Source organism: Callionymus lyra, chromosome 4, assembly GCF_982586985.1.
Source record: "Callionymus lyra chromosome 4, fCalLyr1.hap1.1, whole genome shotgun sequence".
In the NCBI taxonomy this organism is placed as follows: Eukaryota; Metazoa; Chordata; class Actinopteri; order Syngnathiformes; family Callionymidae; genus Callionymus; species Callionymus lyra.
In genome coordinates, this window is record NC_141821.1 from 11,816,759 (window position 1) to 11,844,597 (window position 27,839).

General features: G+C 38.0%; 1 protein-coding gene across 2 annotated transcripts in view; it reads left to right on the forward strand.

Moving 5' to 3' along the window:
* Positions 1–22,074: 22,074 nt before the first annotated feature.
* The window catches only part of LOC148081749 (E3 ubiquitin-protein ligase HECW1-like), a 40,817-nt gene continuing 35,052 nt past the window's right edge, over positions 22,075–27,839 (forward strand). For both annotated transcript variants that reach the window (XM_087788766.1, XM_087788767.1), the window contains exon 1: positions 22,075–22,246. In XM_087788766.1, coding sequence (XP_087644892.1) covers positions 22,217–22,246 — 30 coding nt within the window. In that variant the 5' untranslated portion in view covers positions 22,075–22,216. The remainder of the gene's footprint in view (positions 22,247–27,839) is intronic.

The window sequence follows — 27,839 nt, forward strand, 5'->3', positions numbered from 1 at the left end:
ACGCTTTGAAAAGAAGAAAACATTGCGGCTGCAACAAACTTTTAAATACAGATCTGACGAGAACAGAAAGAGTTTGTGTGGAGAAATTCAAGCAACCTTAGAGTTCACTCATTCTTTTCCCTTCTTGTTGGAAAAGTCATCTCTTTGTCAGTTATCAAGGCCAAGCTCATCTTGCAAAACAACCTTATAACAGTTGTCCTTGGGTGCTTAAAGCATAGAAACATCCCCACTGATCCTGGTACAAATTGAACTTCCTCACAGCAATAAGGTTGCTGGTTCACTTCCCGGTATTCTCCCCGTGTTGTGTGGGAAACTCCGGTTTCCTCCCACAATCCAAAAACATACTGGGGTTGATTGGGAACTGGGAGAAATTTCCCATAGATATGAGCATGAGTGTGTGTGTGTGTGTGGTTGTATAACTTTGTGTGACCTGCGACAGACTGGCGTCCTGTCCAGGGTGTCCCCTGCCTCTCGCCTGAAGACTCTGGGATAGGCCTCAGCCCCCCCGCAACCCCACAAGAGATTAAGTGGCAGAAAATTAATGCGTTTTCTCTGAAGTAACATAAGCCTGTGACTCTTTACAGGTTTCATTGATGATGAATAAAATATAAACCTTTAAATTAATTTAACACAAACTCTATTTTAATATATCTTTATTGTTTTTTCATTTTTTCTCCCACAATGCAGTGGAGATGATCAACCAAGTTCCTGTGTCATTTCAAATGTTTTTTGGAACAACGGTTTAGTTTTCTCTAAAATAACCTCATCATGAACGAACAGATCCAGACCTGTATTCTTCAGGATCAATACATGGGAGTTATTTTCAGACACAAGCTCAGCTCCTGATTTTTCAAAACTCTTTCGCTCGGGTGACACCGAGCTCGACCCTCCATGTTAATTGTTCGGAATTGTCCACGACAGCACAAAAAAAAAACTGCTAATGATTACATCAATTACGTGCCAAGGGTCAATTCGTCTAAACCGGATTCCACTTTTCATTTTTTAAATCTGCTGCTTGTAATTATGATCTGGGCCAAATGACGTGAATGGCAAGTGTACCTGTTCACCAGGTGTCCCTGCATGCTCTGCACATCTGCTCCTTATTATTCATCAGCTCCTGTGACCTGCAGCCTGACACGACAGCTGCGACTCATTACCCTGTTAGTCTGTGTGTATGTACAGTACAGCCTCCCAGCCTCTTCTCTGCTCTGCATTGCAGCAACAGATACAAACACATCTGTCAGCTACTGCCACTGCTGCACATGGAGAACGTTCCAAATGTGCTGATACACATCCTTGTGTAAATATAGAAAGATTCTCTCTAGAGAGATGAAGCTAAAAGAAATGTCAGCAGATGCTATAATTGTGTGATAATGCAATTGTACTTGTTGCTTTGACTGATATTTTAAATCATAATTTCCTTATTTATCAGTTAATGGTGGAATAAAGCCAATTTATAAAAAAGATATACTGATCTCTTACATCCATACTCAACGAGATGAATCATCAACTGCCACGATTTTCCACTTTTCCGACGTCATCTAAATGTATCTACCATTTCAGCACTTGAATGCTTCTTTTCTCTTTTTTTCTTTTCAGCTCTAATGATATGTTTGATTTCCCGCCCACCCAATTTCATCTGCTTACTCAGGGTCTCGTGGGGGCAACCGTAGACGCGAAAAAGGCCAAGATGTTTTCTCTCTTCCCCACGAAAAAAAAAAAAAAAACTCTTCCAGCTCTTGATGGAGATTACCGAGGTATTCCCAGGACAAGTGCAACATATGAAAATCATCCAGGAGGCATCTTGAATCGTCGCCCAACCCACCTGGATCGGCTTCTCTTGATGTTGAGAAGTAGCGATTTCATGCTGAGCTTTGACTGGATGATCAAGCTATCCACCCAATCCCACGGTGGAGCCCATCCCCTGTGGAGGAAGCTTGTGTTTTTGGCCACTTGTACTCTCCATGTTTCAATCACTGCCTACATCGCATGATTATTAATCGATCTATACATTGAGTGCTGCCTTTCATCTCGGCTTTCTATTCACCTGCACAGTTTATACTCTCTTGTGTTCCGTCCTCTTCTTGATAGTGAACAAGACAGCGAGAAAACTTCCCCACCACAGGAATATTCCACCTTCCAACACTTCAAATCAATCCAAAAAGTACAGTTGAGCCTCCTCATGCTCAGCTTAACCTCCAACCCTGGCTATGAACCAATGCAGACACGGGTTTAACTCCATTACCTGGGGACAGATGAATGTGTCCTGAGGGTTTACAACCCACACTTCTGGACCACCTCATATGATAAGGCTCACGGTCTACGAATACGAAAAAACACATATGAACTAGTTGACTTCTCAACGATTCAGTCATTCATTGGAATTAGTTAAAAAGCTCTTGAATTTCACAAAACTAAATCTAATAGTGAACTATATAAAAAGAGTGCCGTTCATTTCTTGCAATTCTACGTCACCCAAAGTGACTTGTCTAGTCACATGACCACTACAGTCCAGGAAAATAATTGACTTACCATTTACTACAGTATTATACCTGTATAATCGCAACACAACATTTAATAAATACACATTAAAGACAGCAACAAACTGTTGAATTTTCTTTCATTTTTATTTTTGTCACAACAATTTCACAGTGCATGCTCCATTCATTCTTCCAACCTTCTCTTCCTCCCATCCTATCGTTTCTCTGTATTCCTTCTCCCCATGGCATTTTAAAGTGTTTAGCTCTATGACATCTGCTCTTAATCTAATTTTAAGTATATAATGATGTACCACCTATCTTCTGCAGTCCTTGAGCAACTTTATATTGTCAGTTTAAGCCTTGACTGAGCACTGGTCAAGCACCATTACTCCTCAGCTGTAGTCTTTAATGGAATGGACCAAGACAGCATGTGCCGAAAGGAGAGAAGGTCTACGGATGCGTCAGCCCGTCAAAAGCTTTCGAGCTGGTTTAACAGCATTTGTTTAGAGTGAATGGAAAACATAGGTACAGCAGGAGGCGGACAATCCAGGACTGCTGGTTCATAAGTTTTATGATTCAGTTCACTTATTGATTCAGATTTGAAGATAGTTTTGAGGATGATCTGGCCAAGTTCACCATTTTAAAGTTAATTTTAATATCTTATTAATAAACTTAACTATAATCTCCCACATTAAATTGAAGAGCTTTCATGTCAGACGCATCAAATCGCTGGATATAAATGTATGAATGTCTCAAACATGACTAGGTTGGTGTTACAAATGAACTCAGATACACTGATGTTGGAGACTTTCACACCTCTATTGTATAATTCACTATGAGATGCTCCATTGTGTCTCCTGACATTTAAATACACCTCCCTTGACCACATTACCAGAAAAAACTATTTTTTTCACTTCCGCCATGGGCGGTGAAGAATACAAAATAACGGTATATGGTAAAATACGGCTTGTTTCAGTGTGTTTACTTATTTACGTGTACAAATGTCAGTTTACAGGGTTGTTTTTACCTATTAATGTAATATAGATATATGTTTAAATTGGTTCCATTGCGTAATTATAAATGTAAAATAGAGTATAGAATAATAGATAATAGATAATAGATAATACATATTTTACTGTTCTCAGTGACCATTGTAGACACAAGCAAACAAGAAAATTGCCCAGGCGTCATCCATGCAGTAAAAAAAAGTAATGACAATAATAATTTCTCACTAATACAAGACTAAAATATTTACACTGGATTAGACTAAACGGTACGAATGTGACTGAAACAAAACACAATTAAACCTAATTAAAGCAAGATGCCAAAAACAACACTAGTGTACTAGACTTCAGTGAATTAGGGATGCAGCAGGGATGCTGGCCGGCTGCTCTCTTCCCTTAAATGACCTGTATGTTGCCGTGGGATTAAGACTTCATGCTAGGATCTCAGCTGACCCCCCTCACCCTGCACACGTCCCCTTTGACTCACTCTCCTCTCAGACGACAGGCCGAGATTCCCTTTTTCTTGTCAGAGCCATGAACACTGCCCAGACTTGCCGACACTGCCCTTTAATTATGGATCACTTGTTTGAGATTGATGGTGCCTTTTCTGTTCACTTGAACCAAAAAATATCTGAGAAGATTCTTCGCAAAAAACAATATATATATTTAATTCCTGATCATTTTTTCTTCTTTTTTTTAAGGTTTTCCATTATCAGGGAAGGACTTTTTCTTTGGCAAGATTACGATCCATTAAGTTAACACTGGTTGTTTTTGTTTTTTTTAATTCTGTTTCAAACTTGAAATGGGGAAAGTTGTGAGTGTTGCTGCAGAGATTCACAAATCTTGGAGAGCTGACTGGAGCCAGACAGTAAAATAATAGAGTTTCCAGACCTGGAGCTGCCACTAATCCTGTTGTGCAAAGCTGCGCTCAGTGTGCAGAAATACTCGGCATCAGCAATGTAAGACAATAATCTTCTGAAGTCATTTTCCTGTCAGAGAAAAAAGGGCTCCACTATTTAACACCGATTTCGGGGGGGATCGTGATGTGAGACTGTGACAGACTATGTGAAGGGTTGTTCCTGGGGAAATGAGGCACAATGTTGTTGAATTGTTCCAATTTAGGTGAGAGGCGCTCAGACAATTTTGGGGATTTGTAATGCTGCCTTTTTTTTTCTTCTTCAAATCGAGCAAGAACTGGTAGCTCAGGGGACACCTGCGGGGTGTCAGGATGCTAACGCTGCTCAAAGTTAGGCCAGAAAACTCAAAGTCTGCTCCAGACTGTGGCGCACAGATAGCAGCTTACGAAACCTGTGAATGTGCAGACTGGCAGGAAAAAAAATGACAAATATGTTGGTTCTTTTCCATTTGGTTTTGTCCCATTTTAACGTGCGCTTTCAGTGCCATGGTTGATAAAAAGACAGATTAGCATTGTGAAATTAAATCAGGAATAATCTTGTATGAATATATGCTGCTACTTATAAAGGGGACTAAAAGTAAAACAAAGAAATGATAAAAACACATTTGCCAATTTTCTCTGATTTGTTCAGTATACATCAAATGAAAACATACAAATGTTATTTGTACTAAATCAAAGGTCTGCTGTTTAACACTTCCCTGCACGTACTCCCACTGACCAGATAAATATCTATGAATATTTATGTGATTATTTGAGCTGATCACGTAACCCTTTGCTCATGTTTATTAATGTTGTGTTTTTCTCAAGGAAACAAATAGGGAAATGTATATATATATATATATTTGATACAAATATGTCACAACCTAGTTTCTACAAATACCGAAGAAAAAACAAATGAGGCTTCTAAAAGTCAATGCAAACAATGCTGTAAACACATTTACACTAATTACGGATACATTGTTCCCCCTTCTTCATAACAATAACATAACATTTTCTGTAATGATTGATTTAATTCTAATCAATCAAGACTCATGCAGTGTAACTTTTCATGTATTATTATAACAATGCAAAGTACAGAGAGATTTTTTTTTTAACTTACTAGTAAGATACCAGGAGAAAATAACTTTATCCTGTTTTTTAACCCTTGTGTTATGTCACCTTGACCCTATGATAAAATAAGGTATAAAAAAAAACAATATAGATGCAGTAAAATGTGACTTTATCCTGTTTTTTAACCCTTGTGTTATGTCACCATGACCCTATGATAACATAAGGTATAAAAAAAAAACAATATAGATGCAGTAAAATGTGACTTTATCCTGTTTTTTAACACTTGTGTTATGTCACCTTGACCCTATGATAATATAAGGTATAAAAAAAAAGAATATAGATGCAGTAAAATGTGAAAGACTGAACGAAACACTGTAGTTGCACTGTTTTTCAAAACTGGAATCAAAAACTAACCAAATACAAACATGGCCATTAATAAAACCTGGTCGATCCCCAATGTAATCAAAATACATCAACCAGATGATCAGTGCCTCAAAATATAATTTAGCTAATCCAAAAAAAAAATCTTTTTTTGACAACAAAATAATACATTAAAACCCATGAGCAACAGCAGACACCAGATAATTAATATAATAAACTGAACAAACATCTGACTCTAACATCTGGTGTTCAAACCACATTGTTATACAATATCTAAATTTTGGCCATTTTCTGCCATCTTATCGCGTTGCGTCATTTTCAAACTGAGAGTGCCATCTAGTTGCTTTTTTCAAAACAAAGTCACTGTATCATGATTCAAGATCAGCTGTTTCATGAGGCCCTTATCAATTAATCACTACAATTTGTTTTAATGTTTTTTTTGAAAACATATACAACAATTACATACACATCGCCAGGGTTTTATATTATATGGCGGCATAATTATCCAATATATTTGTGTCATTGAATGTTTTGGTCCCAACACTGGTTGTTTTTCAACTCTGTAATAAAAGTTTATATAATAAAACTCAAGGGTATTGTTCAACTCTTTACTGTGGCCAGAACTCTAAAACAAAGGAACAAGCAAAACTGAGGTTACTGTATGTATGTATTTATTTTTGTATCTTGTCTGGTATGTCTGAGCATCGTGGGTCGCTCTCTTTCGCTTGAAGCCGCAACATGGATTTTAGTGAGAGACTCAAGCTATTTCCTCTGATCCGACTCAAAGACGATCAGCTGCAACACCACTCTGAATAAAATCATCACCACAGGTTAAAACGTTCATCAGATAATATCGTCAGTATTCATGCACATAAAAGAAAGCTCTCAGTTTCCAGTGAACAGAAGACTTTTTCAAATAACACCGATCGATCAGGAGAGATTGCGCCGAGTGGAACTGTTGACCCGTGTGCTGTGGCTATATCATGGTTTGTGCTTCCTACTGCACAACGCTTCCGTTATGGCGTTTATAAGAGTACAATGCACTGATTCCTCGCTGCCAGATGATCTTTTAACTCTTTCAAATAGTAAGGAAACATCTTCAAAGGCTTACGGTCATGGGCAGCTCAATTTAAAGGGCTAAAAAATCAATAGCATCACAGATTGATCTGACTTCATGTAATTTCTTCAATAGATGAAACGATTAACATTTTCCAAGTGATCTTTACTAAATGCATTCAATTTAACTAGAGAGTGAGTTTATGGTAAATAATGTAACATAACGAATAATGACGGCCACAGTTGTGACCGAAAATGTCGGAAATGGTGCTGCCCTGTTTCGGTAATTAATACTGAGACAAGATTTCACGCTGTCATGATGAACGTGTCGGGCGAGGATTTCTTCTTCAGTGGGTTTAAGGAGCCGCATGCAGAGATGAGTGAAGTGACGAGACGTGTCTGGCCGCGCTGAAGCTGTTGTGGGACTCCTGAGGTGAATGACAATGAATCCGTCTCATCTGTAGGAGAGTGGATTTCATGTTGTGAGAAACTTTTCCTATAGATTTCATGATGAGGGGAAGAGTTTAGAATATTTTTTTTTTTTTAAATATGCTGAGGCTGCAGCAGCAGGGGGTTTGTATTGACAGATTCCCGGGCCCCATTAGATCAGGATAACGTGGATCTGAGAAAAGATCTACTGTCAGATCAATTTTTATTTTCAAGCTAAGCTTTTGAAATGAATATGAGGAGTGTTCCGACAGATACAAGTTGTCGGGTTTTTCCTTTAGTTTTCTTAAAGGGCACCTAATGTGCTGATTTAAGTGTCTCTTAAATTGTTCTAGGACCTCTATTAACACATCAGTATGTTTCTTTTTGCACAAAACTCTCATTTAATAAAGATATTTACATTACACTTAAAATGCGCTGTTTTGGATGAGAAGAAATCTCGACCAAGAAACCACGCCCACTCTGCTCTGATTGGTCACAAAAACACAAGTTGCATTCAAGACCTCACGTAAATTTCAAACTCACCCCTGAAACTCCCATTTTGTACATTAAAAACGAATAATACAAATAAGGTTTGATGCTTAATGTACACGTTACAAAAACACCTAAAGGCAGAAGTAACTCTCACCATGTTTACATTAATATTTATTTTGTTTCACGATTAACATGTAGGTACTTAACTGATTTAGGGCTTCTAGGGGAGGACTTTTCACCAGAGTGACATCAGAATGTATAATTTAAACCATAATCTCGTTTGGAAAGATTTCAGACGGGTGAGAACTTTATTAAGTAATAACTTTAAAACGGAGCAACGTCATGATGAATGACCTACTGCATTTTGAAGAGCACGGCTTCCACATTTACACATGTGAATAAGTCAGGAAAGTTGGGTTTTCACTTTCTGCCCTATAATACTTTGTTTTGAGCCATTTTAAAAGGGTGGAGTGCTCCACCTTCTGAGCTCTTAAAATACTTGTTTTAATATGTTTTTGCTGTGGTGTTCCAAAAATAATTTATATTAGTTTTGATCTATAAAAAGCAATACCTTCATTTCCAACAAGTAAATGTGTCTGAATGTAATTAATTCATTAATTTATTTTATGGTTTTTATCACCCAATATGATGAAGACATGTCAAAACGATAGTCATTATTATTATTATTCATAGTATTTCACGCAGTCAGAAAACTTTTACTAAAATATATTTTTTGGTTTGTTTTTATTTTTACTCAACAACTCACTTTCTTCTGTAAATATGTTCTCCCAACTTTATAAACTCCCAAAAGTATTTCATTAAACTTCTAGTTAATCAAAATACTGTAGTATTCGTCATGGTAATATGTTTTGAAACCTTTATTACGTGTTATGTCTGTGGATTTTTGCACCTACTGTTGAGGAATATTCAAAACTCTCTGCTCTCCACATCAAGGAACGTGAGCCATTAAAAATGCTGAGCACATTCGAGTGTTCAGCCCTTATTATCTCTCTGAGCAGTCTGGTGGGGGATAATGTCAAGGGGTTCTGAATAGGTGTCTGCAGTGCAGTTCAGTATTCATGTGTGATATTAGCCTACAGCAACCTGACAAATGTAGATGTGATTCCAAAAGTGCAGTGGAGGGTCAGGGCTATGTCTGGTGTGGATGTTAGCAACAATTCCTCTGAAATGTCAAAGGAAAGTATAGGCATCGATAAAACTTTTAAGAAAATTCCTTCTAGGGCTGTAAGGAAGTTGAAGGCGTTGAAGTCCAGCTGGAAATGACAGCCTTGTCTTTCAGAATAAAGTACAGCAGATCAGAAACTACAAAATTGCAGGTGCTTTTATTTTAAGGGAAAACTTAAAGGGGCAACTAATGTGTAGATTAGTGTGTCTTAAATTGATCTTGGACCATCATCAGTATGTGTCTCTCTTTTCATAGAAATATTTACATTAGAAAATGTGTTTAAGCCCCGCCTACTTTTTCTGGATACTAAACACATTTCACCATAACCACACCCACTCTGCTGTGGTCGGCCAATCATCAAGGTTTGTCATTGCGTGTCATTAATCCTGGAAGTCTACACCTCCAAGGCACTCGTTGTATAACCAAAGCGGGATGTGATTATAGCTGGCTGGAGGAGAAGAATATGAAGTGAATATTTTATAATAGAAGCCACTCACGTAACCTCTCTTTTGCTGAGATTTTAGACTGGAGAACCAAATAGAGTAGTAAATTAAAAACATCATCATGATGATAGATTTACTTTCAACATTTAAAACATATAAGTCAGGAGAATAGTGTATTCACATTAATATTCCTTTAAAGATGTGTGGTGTTTATCAAAGAAGAGTAAAAAGAGTTGAAGAAGTTCAGGTTTTGATTGGGAAAGAAGGAGCACATCACAAATGAAATATGTCCTACCATTTGTGCGGAGCCACGTTCCTAAAGTGCCCCACAAAACCTGTCACGGTCGGCTCCCCATGATAACTGGGTTATCCCGTTCTTGGAAATTTCCCAATCACGAGAAGACGTGTTATTCAGGCAAGTCAATCGATCCACAGAAGTCTTTAAATGCCATTTTAATTTGAAAGATAGGCCCCCAAACCTTCAGGTGAAGGACAATCCCACTTGATACTCGACACCACCACCGCCCATATAAGCTAATGGTGGTTTGATATTCACTTTAAAAGCCCATAGCGAACCTATCGATCCTCAGATCAGGAAGTCAATGAGGGTCCTGGATGTGGTATGGAACATTATCAAGACGCTTTAGGTGGAGGATGATGACATGCTTTTGCAACACGTGATGGCAGAGAAGCAGAAGAATGATGAAACTAGGATGATGGCTCATGTTTTAACCGCTGATCAGGAATGAAATCACTAAAATCAAACTTCTATCTTGATAATTTATTTCAAAACTCTCTTACTCTAAAAAGTCAAAGGTGTATCTTCTTCTCCAGCAGAAGTATGAAGGAATTAAAGGGTTGTTTACTTGTTCACAGTCGTGAGGCAAGATTTTGCCCAACTTCTTCTGTCAGCACTTCTTCCTCACTCTGTCTCGTAGCATTTAGGTGCAGATGACTAACTACCCCGCCTTCTTCCTAGAGAGCTGCTGTGTCAAGGTGTTTTGGTTTTGTTGAAATATAAAGTGACAGCGCGGCGTTGGTGTAGAAATACTTCCAAATCTATGTTTGACATTTTCAGGATATTCGTTTGAAACACTGAAGAGTAAACTTGGTGATTCTCTCAATAAGCATCTGAATCAGCAAACAGAAGCCACTGGAATCTGAAGACTTTCCTAAGTAAACTTTTTGGTAGAGCCAAGGGAGAGACAAATGGAGTTTTTGGAAACAAGTAAGCTAAAATTGAAGCATTGAATATTAACTTAAATACTCAAAAAGGTGTTTAAAATAATAATAATAATAATAATAACAATAATTCATTTAATTTGATGGTACCTTTCAAGACACCCAAGGATGCCTTACAGAGAATAAAAGCAGCACTATAAAACATTGAAAATACACAGTAAATATACAGTAAAATACACATAAATTATTACAAAGAATAAACCAGTTTGAAGAGGTGTGATTTAAGTAGTGATTTGAAAATGTCCAAAAGAGTCCAACTGTCGCAGGTGAATGGGTAAAGTGTTACAAGGTTAGGGGGCAGAGTAAGTAAGTAATATTTATTTATATAGCGTTTTTCGAGACCAGGGTCACAAAGCGCTTAAAAAATCAAAACAATACTCAAAAAAAGTACATACTTTAAAGATCAAGATAATACTGAGAACAACACAGGAGTTCGAGAAATTCAAGGAAAAGGCTGAACAAATAGAAACGTCTTAAGATGTTTCTTAAAGGAGTCAGTAGACTCCATCAAGCGCAAAGAGAGAGGAAGATTGTTCCAAAGCTTAGGAGCAACAGCCTGAAAAGATTTCTCTCCTCTGGTCCTGAGTGGTTGAATGCTGTGGCCCCCATTGTGACCATTTTCACTATTTTAAAATAAATAGTTGGCATGATATCAACGCCAGTAGGGGTATTTAATCAAAAAGTCAAAGCAATACTTAAAAAATGTTGACATAATACATTCATGCATTCAAGGGCCCTATGACGTCCCCAAAGGCCAGACAACAGTATATATAGAAAAAAATAATAATCACAAAACAGAAGTGAAACCACAAAAACAAACATATAATATCGTTTTCAGCGTGTCAAAAGATCCTCATGCAATCCGTCCAGTCAGCAACCACCATGTTACGATTTCTGCCACATTGATGCTCATGTTCTTTGACAAATTGACAGTCTCAATGAGCTGGTGCTCATCATATTCCACCTCTCGAAAGATCAATGCGTAATCCATCCAGTCAGCAACACACTTTTTCATGTCGGACACACACCCATTCTGGTGTATTTGTTGTCCTTTTTGGTTATTATTATCTCGACTGCTTTTGGGTTTTTTTTGTAATCGTCAACAATGGTGAGCCTCAAATCTTTGATTAGATCCAAAAAGACTGAAATACCTCGTAACAAAGGTTTGAAAAATGTAACTTTTTGTGTTTAGTTTGAACAGGTATGTGAATATATATTTTTTTCCATTGCACTGTTTGAGTGAGTGAAACTTAAATGAAACACTTTTTAACGTGGAATACAACATTAAAGAAGAGAGTGAAGGCAGGGTGGAAGGTGAAAGGAAAAATGGAAAGGACAGTAGAGAGACTAACCATATTTGCTTAAGAAACAGCAGCTCTGACACAACGTCACACTCGGAATGAGAAAAGTCTGAGTTAAAAGGGTTTTTATTAGGAGTGACTAAATTAGTGTTTTGGAGGAGACCATCTCTCCTCCAAAACACTAATCTGATCATTTTAAACAGCTGTTTGTCACAATGTTCTTTTTATACTGCTTCTTGGTAACTTTATTTATTAGTAGTACATATGTATATATGCACTTATGCACATTTACTTTTAATATCTCTACACTTTACAACCTTGTCTGAGCCATATGCCAAGAAATGTGGTTCTGCATACACCCTGTGAATACTTGAATGACAATAAAGGATGTCTTTGTCTAAGTCTAACCACTGTGGTCCATGAGGCTGACTTTTACTTTGATGGGAAAACATTATGAGCCAGCATTGCCTTGGCATTGATCAAGTATTGAGCTGTAACTTTCTTTAACATTTGTTGACTTGTTTTCCTTCAATCAGATTCACATTCACGACCACACAAGTTGAAATAAGTTGATTTCTGAACGCGATTACGCCAGATGTGTAGCTCTTGTCGTCGTTGAGAGCCTGCATGAGGTTCTTGATTTCACTTCACACACCGGACACAAGAGCCAGATGAACCGAGATGAAAGTCAACCAAAACAGCAGATGCCGTCACAACACACTGTTATAAATATGAAAACAAACACAACAGCTGTGTCACTGAGACAGTTGGTGAAATGAAGAGGATTCAAAAACGTATGCTCTCTTTTCTCTTACTAATGCATTGCCACTTGACTTCCTTTAAACATCATTTGATAAACCTGGAGTGTGTTTTGGTTTCAACCATATTGGTACTTTAAGATCACTCACCATGAACTACTTTAGATATTACTGGGACTCATCAAAATGACAGATGTGCCAGAGAAAAAAGGCTCACGGGTTGCATTCCATCTCAATAATGTTAAAACCAAAATATATATATTATAAAAAAAACAATTAATAATAGAGAGTAAAGTGAACAATTATAATACATTAGGTAACATATAAATATCATTATAAAATCATGTTTTAAGTTTAAGTACCGGCATATAATCCTTTTTTTTAAATATATATTTTAAGATTTAAGGTAAATCTTCTATGAACTATGAAATAGTCATTATAATGCCAGATGTGAAGAATTTAAGACATAGATCCAATACAAATTCTAATATAATTTTGATAAAGAATGATTTAATATCTAGGGAAATGTAAGTTAGAGTGTAATTTTGTATTAAACAACACTGATTTAAATTTAATTACATACATTAATAATAAAAGCAGCTGTGGAGGGGTTACCATGGAAAGCGGAAGGCTCAATTTTAAGCAAAACTGATGTTCATAGAATGAAGTTTCATGAACAATTTATAACCCGCATGGTGATGCATTACTACATTATAATGAAACTAGAAAATTGGGAGTCAATAAGAGCAAGATAATCTTTAAAAAACTGATGAACTGAACAAAAATGTACATGAAGGGCCTTCATGTGCCTCACGCTTGTGCAGGCGGAAATGTGAGTTGTGAGGGAACCGTTCCAGCAGCTTGTGAGCCTGACAGAACTCACTGCAGACATCCAAGTATTTCATCAACTCATGAGTCAGGTTTTTGTTTGTCTGAATGTGCCACAGGGATTTGTTTGTAAGACATTTAGCAAAACTAAAGAACCTTCCAAATTCAAACTTTTCTCTCATTACTTCTGACACTGTTCATTTCCATGACCGAAAATAACTTTTAGCTTCATCAAGCCTTTTTCATAAAACCAGAATTTCAGGTTCAATTTAATGCTTAAAGTAACTGCAATTATTATATATATATATAATTGCAGAAATATAATGAGTAAAATAAATAACTGTACTTTAAATCTTAAACTATTAAATTAATATTGTGGCCCATCATCAAAATGTATAATATAGAACAAAATTCCTAAGCCACATTGCTTAAAATATATATATGTATATATATATATATACATATATATATATATATATATATATAGAGAGATATGGATATAGATATAGATATAGATATAGATATAGATATAGATATAGATATAGATATAGATATAGATATAGATATATATGGAAGCTCTTGTTGGAGTCGAGGCACGGAAACAAATATCCCTCTGTTTAATATAAAACCTATTTCTTTGCCACCATGAAAAAAAAAATGTTCTGTTTAACCATATCTTCTCGGCTGAGTCGGGAGTTGAGCGAACAAGATAAATAGTGATGTGATGAAAGAAAGGGATGTGATGTCTACAAATGTTCAGCTGCTCTTAAAGGCTACACAGGTCAAACCAACAGACCAGGCAGCCTCGAATACAAACACTTTCGCTATGTAAATAGGAGTCTGTGCCCTGGCAGGACCTGGGAGATAGATGGGACCACATGACGTTACAGATTTTTCTCTGATTCAAACGCAGGGAGGGAAAGTGCACAGTCATCAGCTGTGGAAAATGACCACATTGTCCTCTAGTGTTGTGATGCGGTATGACATTTGATGCAACCTTGAAAATGTCTGTGTAAAAAATGTTCTTTGCACACGAGTGAGGCCAGTTTTCAGCCCATTATATAATACATGAATTATTATAGTTTGATGCCACTTTTTTGCAGCATATCTCAGCAAGCAACCTTTTGTAAATACGTTTATATATATTTCTAATAAACACCTTCTTTTGATGTTCCATAAAACACTAACTTGAAAACATAGCACCATTGCATAAGCTGAACACATTAGCAAGCATTTTAAAAAAGAACTACAAGAAAGGGAATGCCATAATTTTGGAAAAGTACTTAGTGAGTGCAGACCAAGGGACATCAAGTTTTCAAAGGTGAAGTGTGAAAAGCTGCAGTTCAGCAAGTGTCCGTTAGAGGCTGGTTAGAGAGCCACCCAGCCAACAAAAAAAACTCCTAAAACAAATAGTAACAGGCTGATTAATAAAACAGCTTGATTCTTAAACAATATTTTCACTATTGTTACAATAACTCTAACCTTTTGATCATATCCCTATTAATCCGTTTTTTTCTGAATTTGCATGATAATAATAATTATCTGGGCGCCTTAATTTCCAAGATGGCCGCAACCACATTTCCGCTTCAAAAATTGTGATAAAGTAACAGACAAGTAACGTCACAGATCATCATATATTCTATAAAGTCTATATCGCACTAAGCCTCTTGTTAAAATCCATGGTCAGATTTTCATGTTAACCAATATTTTTGCTCAAAAAACAGATTTCAACGTTGGCTGGTACAAGCTAAATGAGCCACCAGGTGGCAGTAGAAAGCTCACACAGTAGAAGTGAAGAAGAAAGGGAGCTTGATCTTCAGCTTTGTCCCCACCACAGCAAATTCAATTTTCCTGTAAAAGTGGAAATAAAATTGTAACTTTTGTAACAAGTGTGACAGCACAAAGCCTCATAATTACAACCATGGGTAACAGTTATCTGTTATTTACTTGAATAAAACCATTAAAACCAATTACTAAAAATAGAAGTGATAGGCCGGTGAAGCCTCATAAAACAGCGCCCTCATTTTAGCCCACTAGATGTCACTGCCTGATCTGTTTGATCTTAACTAAGGTGCCATCTTCCCCCCTTTTTTTCCTCAATGAGTAAATAAATAACCGTACTTTAAATCTGGCCCCTCACCAAAATGTATAACATAGAATTAAATTCTTAAGCCACATATGTGGGGTACAATGCTTAAGGTTACACTGTAAAATTGGATCTGGAAGGACATTGTTTAAGAGATTTATACTCTTGCTGCACGAACTGCGATGCACTTCTTTGTTTATAGGCCGGCACGGCGGCACAACAGTCGGGGAGTCCATACTGATTACTGTCTACAACCTCAAGTGCCAACAATGGGCTCATAAGCCTCCAAAGTGAGCCATAATACAGATCATAGCCCGAGACCCCCCATCGCCACCTGAATACATGATCCTGTTTACTTGTGGAAGAGGAAGGCAGAAAAGAAAGCAGCTCTGAGGTTAATATTTATGCACATGCAGCTGTTTTGGTCCTTTGTCAGACATAATCACAGCACACAAAATAAAATAGTTGCCTGCTGCGAGCCAAAACCAATAGACTCCCAAACAGCTTCTCTCCGCAGACCGTCTCCATAATGCTACATTAAAACTTAATATTGTACGACGGCTCTTACAGAGTAAGTAAGTAAGTAATGTTTGTAGAGGGATGGTTTATGGCCTTTTTACCATCACTAGCTATTGTGGAAATATGAACTGGATCATTTGTTGCATCAGACCACACAAGCTAGACTACACACCCCATCCTATCTGCAGGTCTGGCTTCCATGTTCTGTCACAGTACCTATCAGATTCACAGGGAACAAGAGTCAAAGATAAATCCTGAAAAGATTCCACCTCAACTAAACTTGAGCAACGGCTCGACGACAAGTTTCTTTGTTTTGTTTATTAAATAACTTCTCAGGAGGTCGTCAATCTCTCTTGAGAAAACCTACAATCCATCTTCTTCTTTTGGTACCAACACAAAATTTGTGAAACAAAGGATAAAATGGCCGATGAAGCTTCATGAAGCAGTGTCATGTTGTTTAGAGGTCAGTAGGTGGCGCCATTAGTTTGAAAATGATGTGAGGTTGTTCAGAACAAAGTAAAAAAAATAGTGCCGAGACCACCATCTAGTGGGCTCTGAGAATAATGACACTGCTGCATGAAGCTTCAATAGACCATCAATAATAAATGGTAGTGAAGCGTTTGAGGAGCTTATATTTGGTAACGCTCTTCAGAACTAAAAGTGACAAAAAACGTACGTGAAGACCATAAATGTATAAAAGGTATCGGACCACCATCATATAGAGAACAAATTCCTTGTGTTAAAAGGTTCACTAACTTGCAATCCTGCTTGCATTATTTGACTTAAAATCTTTTTCTTTGCAGATGTTTCCCTCAGAAAGTTACTCCTCCGCTTCATTTAGAAACTCTTCAAAGTGGGGTCTTTCTCAGGAGACTAATTAGGAACCAATATTTTTTCACTTGGAACCAGTAGGTATGTTTTTATTTCTATTCTGATGATTAAAATAACCCAACAGACTTGTTCCTATTTGCCATATATCTCACAGAGTTTGTGATTATGAAACTATGCTTCATGCTTTTCTCCTCGTGATTTAAAAGTATGTTCTGAGACCACCTTGTCGAGCGATTGAAACTATTAAAATGGAAGAGATTTTTCTCCTGTTTGTATTGAATCCCTCAAGTGTCCTTGGCTCAAGAGGTCACCGAAAGACCAACATGAAGTCGGAATATTTTTTAATTATCCTCTATGATGAATAGCAAATATACTAAAACAGCCTTGATGTTTGAATTAAACATTAAAAAGGGTACTATTTGAATTGAAAAAATCTTTTTTTAAGTTCAGTCCATAGAAGACAAGACAAAGGTGCGTTACAAGAAGAAAATGTTGCAAAACCAGAATTTTGGCACCGAGATTGCCAAATTAAATGGAATGAAGGTCACAGTGCTGATAACTGCTCTGAAGGATCAGATGGACCCACAAACGGCAGCTTAAAAATGAAAACAAAAAAAAGTTTCTGGATTTTTCAGCAGATGGTTGTTTTGTTTCTCGACACAAAACAGGTGCAAGTTTGGTGAGAACACACAATCAATCTCAAACATCATGGACAGATAAAATCGTCATGTCAGCCAATTAACATAAAACTAAAAGTGTTGCTTTGAAATGTATTTCATTCTGATAATACAATATTTTCTCTGTAAACGCAACTTTAAAATCATAGAACAATATTTTAATATTTATGATTCATTGCAGAGCTGATGTGGTCCAAGGGTAAAGCAAATACTTAATGTTTATTATTTTAATACTTATATTGATTAATATAAAATGTCCCCCCATGAGCCATGACGTGAGCTCGCAACATGTCCATAACTGATAAAGGAAGGTGAAATGAATAAATCAAGGCACGATCTATTGTAAACCATCCACATGATGATGGTGAGGCTTATGTCTGCTGAAGAATAATTGACTTTAAAATAGACCGAGGTTTATCAACATGTACGAGGTAGATTAACTGATAAATATGTCAAGATCCAAGTGCATATAAACAGTATCTGTGGACTATATAAATATGAATACTAGACTACCATGTATGCTTCACTATATTAAGGCAGCACCTACTTTCTGTCTGTCTGTCTCGCTGTTCGTCTGTCTGTCTGTTCTACCTACCTACCTACCTACCTACCTACCTACCTATCTACCTACCTACCTACCTACCTACCTACCTACCTACCTACCTACCTACCTACCTACCTACCTACCTACCTACCTACCTACCTACCTACCTACCTACCTACCTACCTACCTACCTACCTCCCTCCTCTGTCCTTCCGTCTACCTACCTACCTGCCTGCCTGCCTGCCTGCCTGCCTGCCTGCCTGCCTGCCTGCCTGCCTGCCTGCCTGCCTACCTACCTACCTACCTACCTACCTACCTACCTACCTACCTACCTAACTACCTCCCTCCCTTCCTCCTCTGTCCTTCCGTCTGTCCATATACCTACCTGCCTACCTACCTACCTACCTACCTACCTGCCTGCCTGCCTGCCTGCCTGCCTACCTACCTACCTCCCTCCTTTGTCCTTCCGTCTACCTACCTACCTACCTAACTACCTACCTACCTACCTACCTACCTACCTACCTACCTACCTACCTACCTACCTACCTACCTACCTACCTACCTACCTACCTACCTCCTTTGTCCTTCTGTCTACCTACCTACCTACCTACCTACCTGCCTGCCTGCCTGCCTGCCTGCCTGCCTACCTACCTCCCTCCTTTGTCCTTCCGTCTACCTACCTACCTACCTACCTACCTACCTACCTACCTACCTACCTACCTACCTACCTAACTACCTAACTACCTCCCTCATTTGTCCTTCTGTCTACCTACCTACCTACCTACCTAACTACCTAACTACCTAACTACCTAACTACCTACCTCCCTCCCTCCTCTGTCCTTCCGTCTGTCCAAATACCTACCTGCCTACCTACCTACCTACCTACCTACCTACCTACCTACCTACCTACCTACCTACCTACCTACCTACCTACCTACCTACCTACCTACCTACCTACCTACCTACCTGCCTACCTACCTACCTGCCTGCCTACCTACCTCCCTCCTTTGTCCTTCCGTCTACCTACCTACCTACCCAACTAACTACCTACCTACCTACCTACCTACCTACCTACCTACCTACCTACCTGCCTGCCTGCCTGCCTGCCTGCCTGCCTGCCTACCCACCTCCCTCCTTTGTCCTTCCGTCTACCTACCTACCTACCCAACTAACTACCTACCTACCGATCTACCTATCTCCCTCCTTTGTCCTTCTGTCTACCTACCTGCCTGCCTGCCTACCTACCTCCCTCCTTTGTCCTTCCGTCTACCTACCTACCTACCCAACTAACTACCTACCTACCTACCTACCTACCTCCCTCCTTTGTCCTTCTGTCTACCTACCTACCTACCTACCTACCTACCTACCTACCTACCCACCTCTTTTGTCTGTCCGTCTGTCTATATACCGACCTAACTGCCTGTCTGCCTGCCTACCTACCCACCCCTACCTAACTACCCAAGGGCACTCTTTCACAGAGCTTCTGCAATTCGTCAATACCAGAAACGCATATTCGTCTTCCTGTTTCAAGTTTTTAATCTTTATTTAGTTTGACACCACAGACCGTTTATGTTCTCATTATTCTCTCAAATATAAGTATATGTCTAAACTACAGAGAATATTATCTGCAACTCCATCATATTGTTTACTCGAACAGCATTGTGTCGCACAAGGTCAGAACAGAAAAACACTTTGGCAGCGATTATATAAGGATTTCAATGATTGTATTCCTTCTGGGGTAATGTTCTCCAGACATTATCGACCTACTGGAATACAAGCTGTCCTCCTGAGTCCTCTTTCTATTCAGTGAGTCTTCCACTAACTATTTTGTTTCTTTTTACACGTAAAATAAACATTAAACATTGCTTTTAATGTTGTATGGTACACAAATGTAACAGCACTTGGATAACAGGATCATATTGTATCACATACATCACAGGGTCCCAAACATTTTTTGCATCAGTTTAATGTGCCAATATATTTACCGACAAACCTTTACATAAAGTTTGTGCTGCAATTTGTTTTACTAGTTTATGGGTTTATTTTTTTAAGTTAACTTTACTGAAACGAGTGTCTTCACGTGTCAAAAGCCACAGGCTAAAAAAACTTTTTTATAACAAAACACATTTCAGTTATAATCAATAGAAGAGCTATTATATAAATCTTTTTTTTCTTTTTCTGTGGCCCAGTGAAAAAAATGCCTCATGGTCTGGTTCCAGGGGCAACACGTTCCACTAAAGATTATAATTGTCTTTAATTACACTTTGGAAAAACTACACTGACTAGGTGACTCTACACAGCAGAATGTTTTACAGTCATTTTTTCACATCTGTCAGAATATGGGATCATTCCAATCCATCATTAGTTCATTACTGGCCATGTGCATCTATTAAACCTCATCATTTCCATGGGACGCAATTGAAGGAACATTTAATGAAGCAGAAAAGAAGATAAATGCAGGCGCATCAGATAACGTCCCACCTCACAAAGTAACCACTCAAACAGAAAACATTTAATGTGGTTGTTTCTGGACCATTTTCTTCATTTAACAAAATCCCAACAATGTTTATTTGTTTAGGATTTGTATTTCTAATGTTGATGTATCATATGATAACTCAGGGTAAGGTGTTACCCGGTCGTCTCAAAAGTGATTATTTGACAGTGAGATGAATAGGGAGCTGCTCTTTGTGCCTCAATGCATCAGCGCTAATGGAGAGCAGCTGACAGAAGGGTTGAGAAAGTAAGTGGAAGCCGGAGAAGGTGGTGCTGGTAACATGGAGGCGAGAAGGATGAAGGAAGACAGTGATTGAGTGGAAGTAAGAGAAATGAAAGGGAATCGAAGATCATGCGAGAGGGCGGAATGACAGGAAGATATCTTGGGACTATAAAGTGCAGCCGACCGGGAAGATGGAACATTTACATTCATGGAAGCTATTTCTCTCCCCCGAGTCTTCCTCCTACACAATAACACCGATGGAATATAAACACAGTCCTTGGAAAAAGTGAATCCAGTGACTCGAGTAATGTCTGAACCGTGTCAGGACAAACGTGTTGTTGAAAAGTTCCTAGGAGCTGTTCTGGGCTGCACTTTGCAGTAAGTTTTTTTTTAATGCAATACAGATCCTCTCCAGCAGATGCCACCAGAGTTCAAATAAGGAAACCGGACAGTGATTGAACCTTAATAATCACCGTATTAGTAATGAGTTATATTGAATTGTATTTATTTCTTAGTCTTATTACTAAGGACTCACTAAAATGATGATTTACAATAGTTTATTTTGTATATGATATAATGTATATTTTTATTTAAGATACCAAAATAGAAAATGTTATAGGTGTTTGCTGCATATATACAAAGACTAAGCACTGGTCACGCTGTTTTAAATGTCGAAATAAAAAAGGCACAGAAAATGTTATTGAATATAATTAAAACGACATGTTAGCCATGACAATTAGCACTTTATTTCAAACCATGTTCTCCTGGAAGTACTATGAATGACATTTAAAATGTCGCTTGAAAGACAGGAAGCGATGCCAGAGGAGAGAGTGATGTCAGCATCACGGCGCTAGTCTTCTTCTGATTGGCTGTTTGCTTGTGGTACCCAAATGCGTCAAGTGAAATTGGTCCACTCACCAAAAACGGAAGTTGACTTTCAAATTAAAATAATTCATGCATTATGCAAAGGTGGAAATGTTTTTTTATGTTATTGTAATAGATTATGCACTTAATTAAGTGTAATGTGTTAAGATAAATTGACGAATACGTATTTGGCACTCACATAGATCGAGTTTTGGAATCGTTGTAATTCCATTTTACCGGAAACACATGCTGCATTGTGTCGTCTTGATGCTGGTCGAGGGAAGGAGGAAAGGATGTGACACTGTCCACCATCGTTGTTTATTTGTGTTTCTCCCGGCTTTATCGTCGAAATGGAGCTCGTTGTGAAGTAACAAACGTTAGCGCCATCGAGTAGCTGAGCTTACAGACGAAGAATGATCCACCGACAGGTCATATTATCTCAGGTAGGTCTCCTCCATTGTTGCTGTGTAACGGTACATCAACAGCGGCCCAGCGAGCTAACAAGACATGTGTCAAAAGGGGGAGAACCGAGCCTTTTTAAATGAACATTCCTGACGATAACAACATCATATTAGGGTTTAAACAAAGATTGTTTAATATGCGATGACAGAAGGCAACGAGTCAATGTGTCTCTTCTGCTGTGTTTATCCGCCTGTTTACTCTAAATCTGACGCCAATACACCAGCTGTCCTCCCCGAATGATATAACGACGTGACACGAACTGGTATGTGTGTCTTTTATATAACGTTTTAGGTCAGAAATAGAGCCATTTTTAAAAACGTTGTATTGTATGATGGAGTTTGGTGCAGACGCTCTCAGGTATAATGACTGTTGTTCAGGGGAGCGCCCCCGCCCCCCCCCCCCCCCCCCCCGCCCCCCTACCCCTTATTGTGGGGATCCCCCATCCTCCAAATCCTCTTAAATAACCATGGTAATTCTTCTTTTGTTTTCCCCTCCAACCAATAACTAAGCTAGCTGGTATTGATATTGTGCTTCCTTCTCATTGGATGACAGAGGCCATGTCTGTGAAATGAAGTGTCACACTTGTTAAATGTTGATGTTCTTCAATCACATGTATATCACAACACAACAACAACTTTCATTGTTTACGAGCTACCTAATAAGCAAATGTATAGACTTGTTTCTCTCAAATGATGTTTTCAAATCTACTTGATTCATTGATTAATAACATAATATTATGATCAATAGATGCATTCAACCAAACATCTGCGATCTAAAATAGTACATTAATTCAACTCTAAATGAAGCTGAATGGATCAGTTTCTAACTCATCCCGTCCAGCTCTCGTAAAATGTTTCTCACCTTTCCTTTCACGGTGCCATTCTTGTATACAATTGACGGCAGGGGTCGAGAGCTAATTTTCCCTGGGGGCCCGGCAGCGAAACTAGGACAGTCGTCTGGTGATGGCCAACTGGTTAATGGGTTAAGTCTTTTACTAACCTTTACATGTAATCCATTTTCATCCGCAGGGTCAAAAGGGGCATGTGTATCTCAAATGAATAGATAAGGAACATAAAGGACAAAATTGTAAGGTATAAAAAACAATTCACTTTGCATATGTTTGGTTGCTGCGTTTTCAGTCTAGTTTGGCGGCAAGTCATTACAAATCTTGTTACACATTGACTTGTTAATATGATATTCCTGATGTTGCCATCAATCGGCAACTCCCTTACATGCCCCTAATGTCATTTAATTTTGATTTATAGCCCATGCCTTTGGGTGCACCACTGCCCCAGTTAATGGAGTAATACCATTAACATGTAGACCGTTACGGGGTTCTAGTGTTTGAATTGTTTTGTTCGGCTTTTGGCTGTTTTGCTTACATACAGGTGTAACAAGATTTGGATCCTTAACCACCTAAAAAACACAATTTGTCTATGAACTTATCTACAAGATCCTTCCAGGTTTAAGTATATTATAAAAAAAAAGTGACCTTATTTCAGTAGACGCTAAACAAAAGACGATTGCAACCAAACGTTTGGGGTTCTTAGTGAGGTTCCTTGGGTAGTTCTCAAAATTAGACGTTTTTTCAGCAAGATCTTTAACTCCAATACTCAAATTAAATGTATGATTCAATGACTTTTAAAAATCATCTCCACAAAGCAACTCATTCATATTGTTATTATTTTGAATTCAATTTCCCTACAATGTCTAAAGTCTTTATTTGATACCATCTTTTAGCATTTGTTATACATTTTCAAGCAATGGGAATTAAGGGAAGTAGCAATCCCAAACTTGATAGCACAACATGTACAATAAGTGTGATCTAAATCCGGAGTTGAACTGCCATTCTCTTCAACACAGAGTGATGAATCCTTAAAAGTATTGGTGGATCCAGACGTTAAGCAAGAATACTACTAACATGTAATCCTTTATTTATTAGGCTAAACATTTTTTTTCTTCTGAAAATGCATTCATTCAGTTTTGATTCATTTTTTTAATAGACAGATGGATAAACGCTGGCAATTTCATTAACTCCTTGGCAGAGGCAATTCTATTCTGGGATGTTTTAGTTCCCGTTATAAATGAGTGTGACTGAACTGTCATTTTAGAAAATCTAGAGTACACATGTTTTTTATAAACAATACTTAATTGTTACAGAAATGTTTAAAATTTTGCTACTTTAATGTCTCTGGGTGTTCTGTGTCTGCAGTGGTCAGTAGTCATAATATCATTAGGAGAATCACTCTCTGAAGGAGAAGCCACCTTTAAATTGAAATCTAAAAATATCTTTTCGGTCCTCCATGAAAGGTATAAGGAGTTGGTTAACAACATTTAAGCAAGGGTGCATGTGCACTGATGTTTGGCAAAGCAGGCCAAAGAGCTTTTAGGGCTGAATTCACTTGTGCGAACATCAGGCATGATATAAGCTTCCAGGTTGATATAAGTCTAAAGTTACTTTTGGGTTTGAGCTTCAAGTGTGTGAAACTTGCAATAGAGGGATGAGCTGAAGTGGGAATCTGTTATCCCATCACTTCAGCTTAGGTAAGGAGGTCACCCCGATGAACTCACAGACAATTAGTGTCATGAAGTACAAGTCAAAACGGAAAGTGAAAGTCATGCGAACAAAAGTGAGCTGATCTCCATAATTGCATCTCTTCAAATGAACAAGAAGCGTTTCCCAGTCTCCTTTACACTTCCTTCTCGGCATGTGCTCCGAATGAATAATCATGTCATCTCAAATGCAATTAACTGGATAATTACGTGAGTTTCAGGACCAGAGTTTCTGAAGTAGGAAGCCCAACTGGGGGTGTCTCCCCAGAGAGCGGCTGCATGTGTTTGAGCGGTTATCTGTGACACTGTACTAATGTGCTACTACATGACTAATGAAGACTGTGGGGACTTGAACGTGACTGAAGCGGCAAGTTTGCTCTTTCAATGTATGCATCTGCGCCGGGCGTGCAAATGTGTGTCACACGGAGTATTTGTTCTCTTGCTATTCCCTGAGTCTTTAACAAGAGACACTGACTCATTTCTCTGTTGCTACGAAGACATAAAAAAAGATCCAAGCTCAGGACAGTGAAATATATCCGGTTTAGGCTAATTTGTCCCTTAATCAAAACGTTTAAATGCACATGTTTTTCCATAATTCTTTAAGTTGTTATGTGAATACATTTGACTCACTTTGCTCCAGAAAAACTGTATCCATAATATTTCTGTAATAATAGATCTCTATAGAGGTTTAAGACAACGATGTCATGAGAAATGTGTCACCATAATTCAAACAATGGTGACAATAAACCAGTATTTATATATATATATATATATATATATAATGACTTGGAGTGGAAAACATTGAAGGATTACGAGGGTAAGACTAAGACGTAGACCAAGACATTCTAAATCAAGACCAAGACTTTTCTAGAACCACAGTGGGAAGACTTTAACAAAAAAAAATGTGTTAACCCATAACTTCATCTCCAGGTTGTACATTGTTTGCCTTATAGTACACAGTACACATGTTATGTTGTTTTATTCCAGCTGTGAGGACATCAACGCTCATCCTATCTTTTACAGATTTTTTTGCAGAGATGCGGAAATGTTGAGATGTGCCACTAGTGAATATGATATAAATCAATACTCGTTCTGTATTGACTTGAGTTAATGATTGACGGGTTAGGAAATGGACACAAGATTAGTTTAAAAGCACATATTTAACTTGTACATGTGAGAAAGAAGAACAAAGAGCTTACATGTCTATCCGAATCCTTTCTGAAGCACAGTTATATATACTTAAATTACATGGAAAACTGTGAATATACATTTAGATTTTCTAAAATTCTGGTCTTATTTTTGTGATTTGTATACGACCTCGAAAGAGCAAAAGGAATTTTCAAGGCACCCCAGTTGTCACACATTTTATTCCTTGTGTCATCAACACTAATTTTTTCGGTTAGTGGATTACATTGGACGGTCTAATTTGATATTATTGAGCATATTTCAAAGAGACAACAATATAAGTTGGACACAAAATAGGAACAGGTTTCACAATAAATGGAACTATTAGGGGGTTTTGACGGCTCATGCTGTTCGCCAACGGACAGCACAGCTTGTGCACAGTCAGCAGGTACAAAGGCATGCACTCTCATCCAGCAGCCAACAGAAGGATGGTCAAAGGGGGCTGCTCCACTGACCCTATCAGACATGATACAGCAGGTGGGTCAGTGGGTGGGAAACAATTGACAGTAGAGACCCATCTGTATGTTATTCTGGACCAACAGAGTTTCCCTTCTTCCCATAAATGATTAAAAGTCCTTATTTTATTTTCCAAAGCAGTGTATACTATAATGTGACCATCTACTCATGTGAATGTTTTTTCATCCTGTTGTCTAGTTCATTCCCCCTCTGCCGAAATTCATACTTTTATCCGTCAAAGATGGAAAAGTATGAAAAGCGAATGTTATTTGGGTGTTCCCTGCTGCTTTGACTGCGTTGTAATCAGACCTTCCCCTTTCCTCCACATTCCCTCAGGTGTTGGTCTGCTTTGGGTTGACTGATCATTATGCTGATGCAGCTCTGTAGTATCAAGGTCAGTGTCCCCTCACCCTCATGTGTACCAAAGCCTTTTCCATGTCCAACGCTACCCTCAGTGTGTGCAATATGTTTGTAGTCTTTTCATTGAAAATATATTGGAAAAAAGTTTTAAACGTACATTTCTATCACTTGTGTGTCATGTTAAGTCTTTTCTGACTTACAAAACCCACTCGTACAATCGTTGCTTTGTGACCTATTAACCAGTTTAGTATAGTTGTGTATGGTTTGGCATTTAGGATCAATTATCCATAATAGTGGACAGACATTAAGAGAGAAGAGGAGACTGTAGCCAGGGCTAGGTAATATCTATAATAGATAATAAACTCATTGTTGCCGTCGCCAGTATCCTGGTATTTTATGACCCATAATATCTGTTCTATCTGAACAGAGAGAGGTAGGATCTTGTCAGGAGGGAAGATGATGATATTCCTGGTAGATTTAGACATTATTTTATTATTTTATTTTAAAGCTAGCATGCATGTACTATGATTTTTAGTTACTGGCCATTCAACCGTGAATGAATGAATACATTTATAAGTAATATTAATCATTGCAGGTCGTGTCTTTGGCATAGGGAGGAAGCAAAAGATAAAAAACAACACACCATGTTGAGTCGTTAAAATACAATCTTTGCCCTGAACCCCCACGCAGTTATGAGATTTGGAATGTATAATTAAGAAACAGTTTTTCAGACACAGAGAAAAACAATAAATGTTAGAAGAATTAAGAGTTTAAAAGGCTCAGGTTAAGGATACAATTACAATTTAGCATAACTATTTCAGACTCAGAAAGTTAGATACTAGTTGACAAAACAAAGAAATAAATCAACCTGAAAATGTTAAATGAGGAAAACTACAGATGATTTGCAAGATAGCCAATTACATGTATACTTATAGACAATATGCCATATTTTATAAATGAACAGGTACTTTAACATACATAAGGCACATTGGATTACAAGCGCACTGTTGATATTTGAGT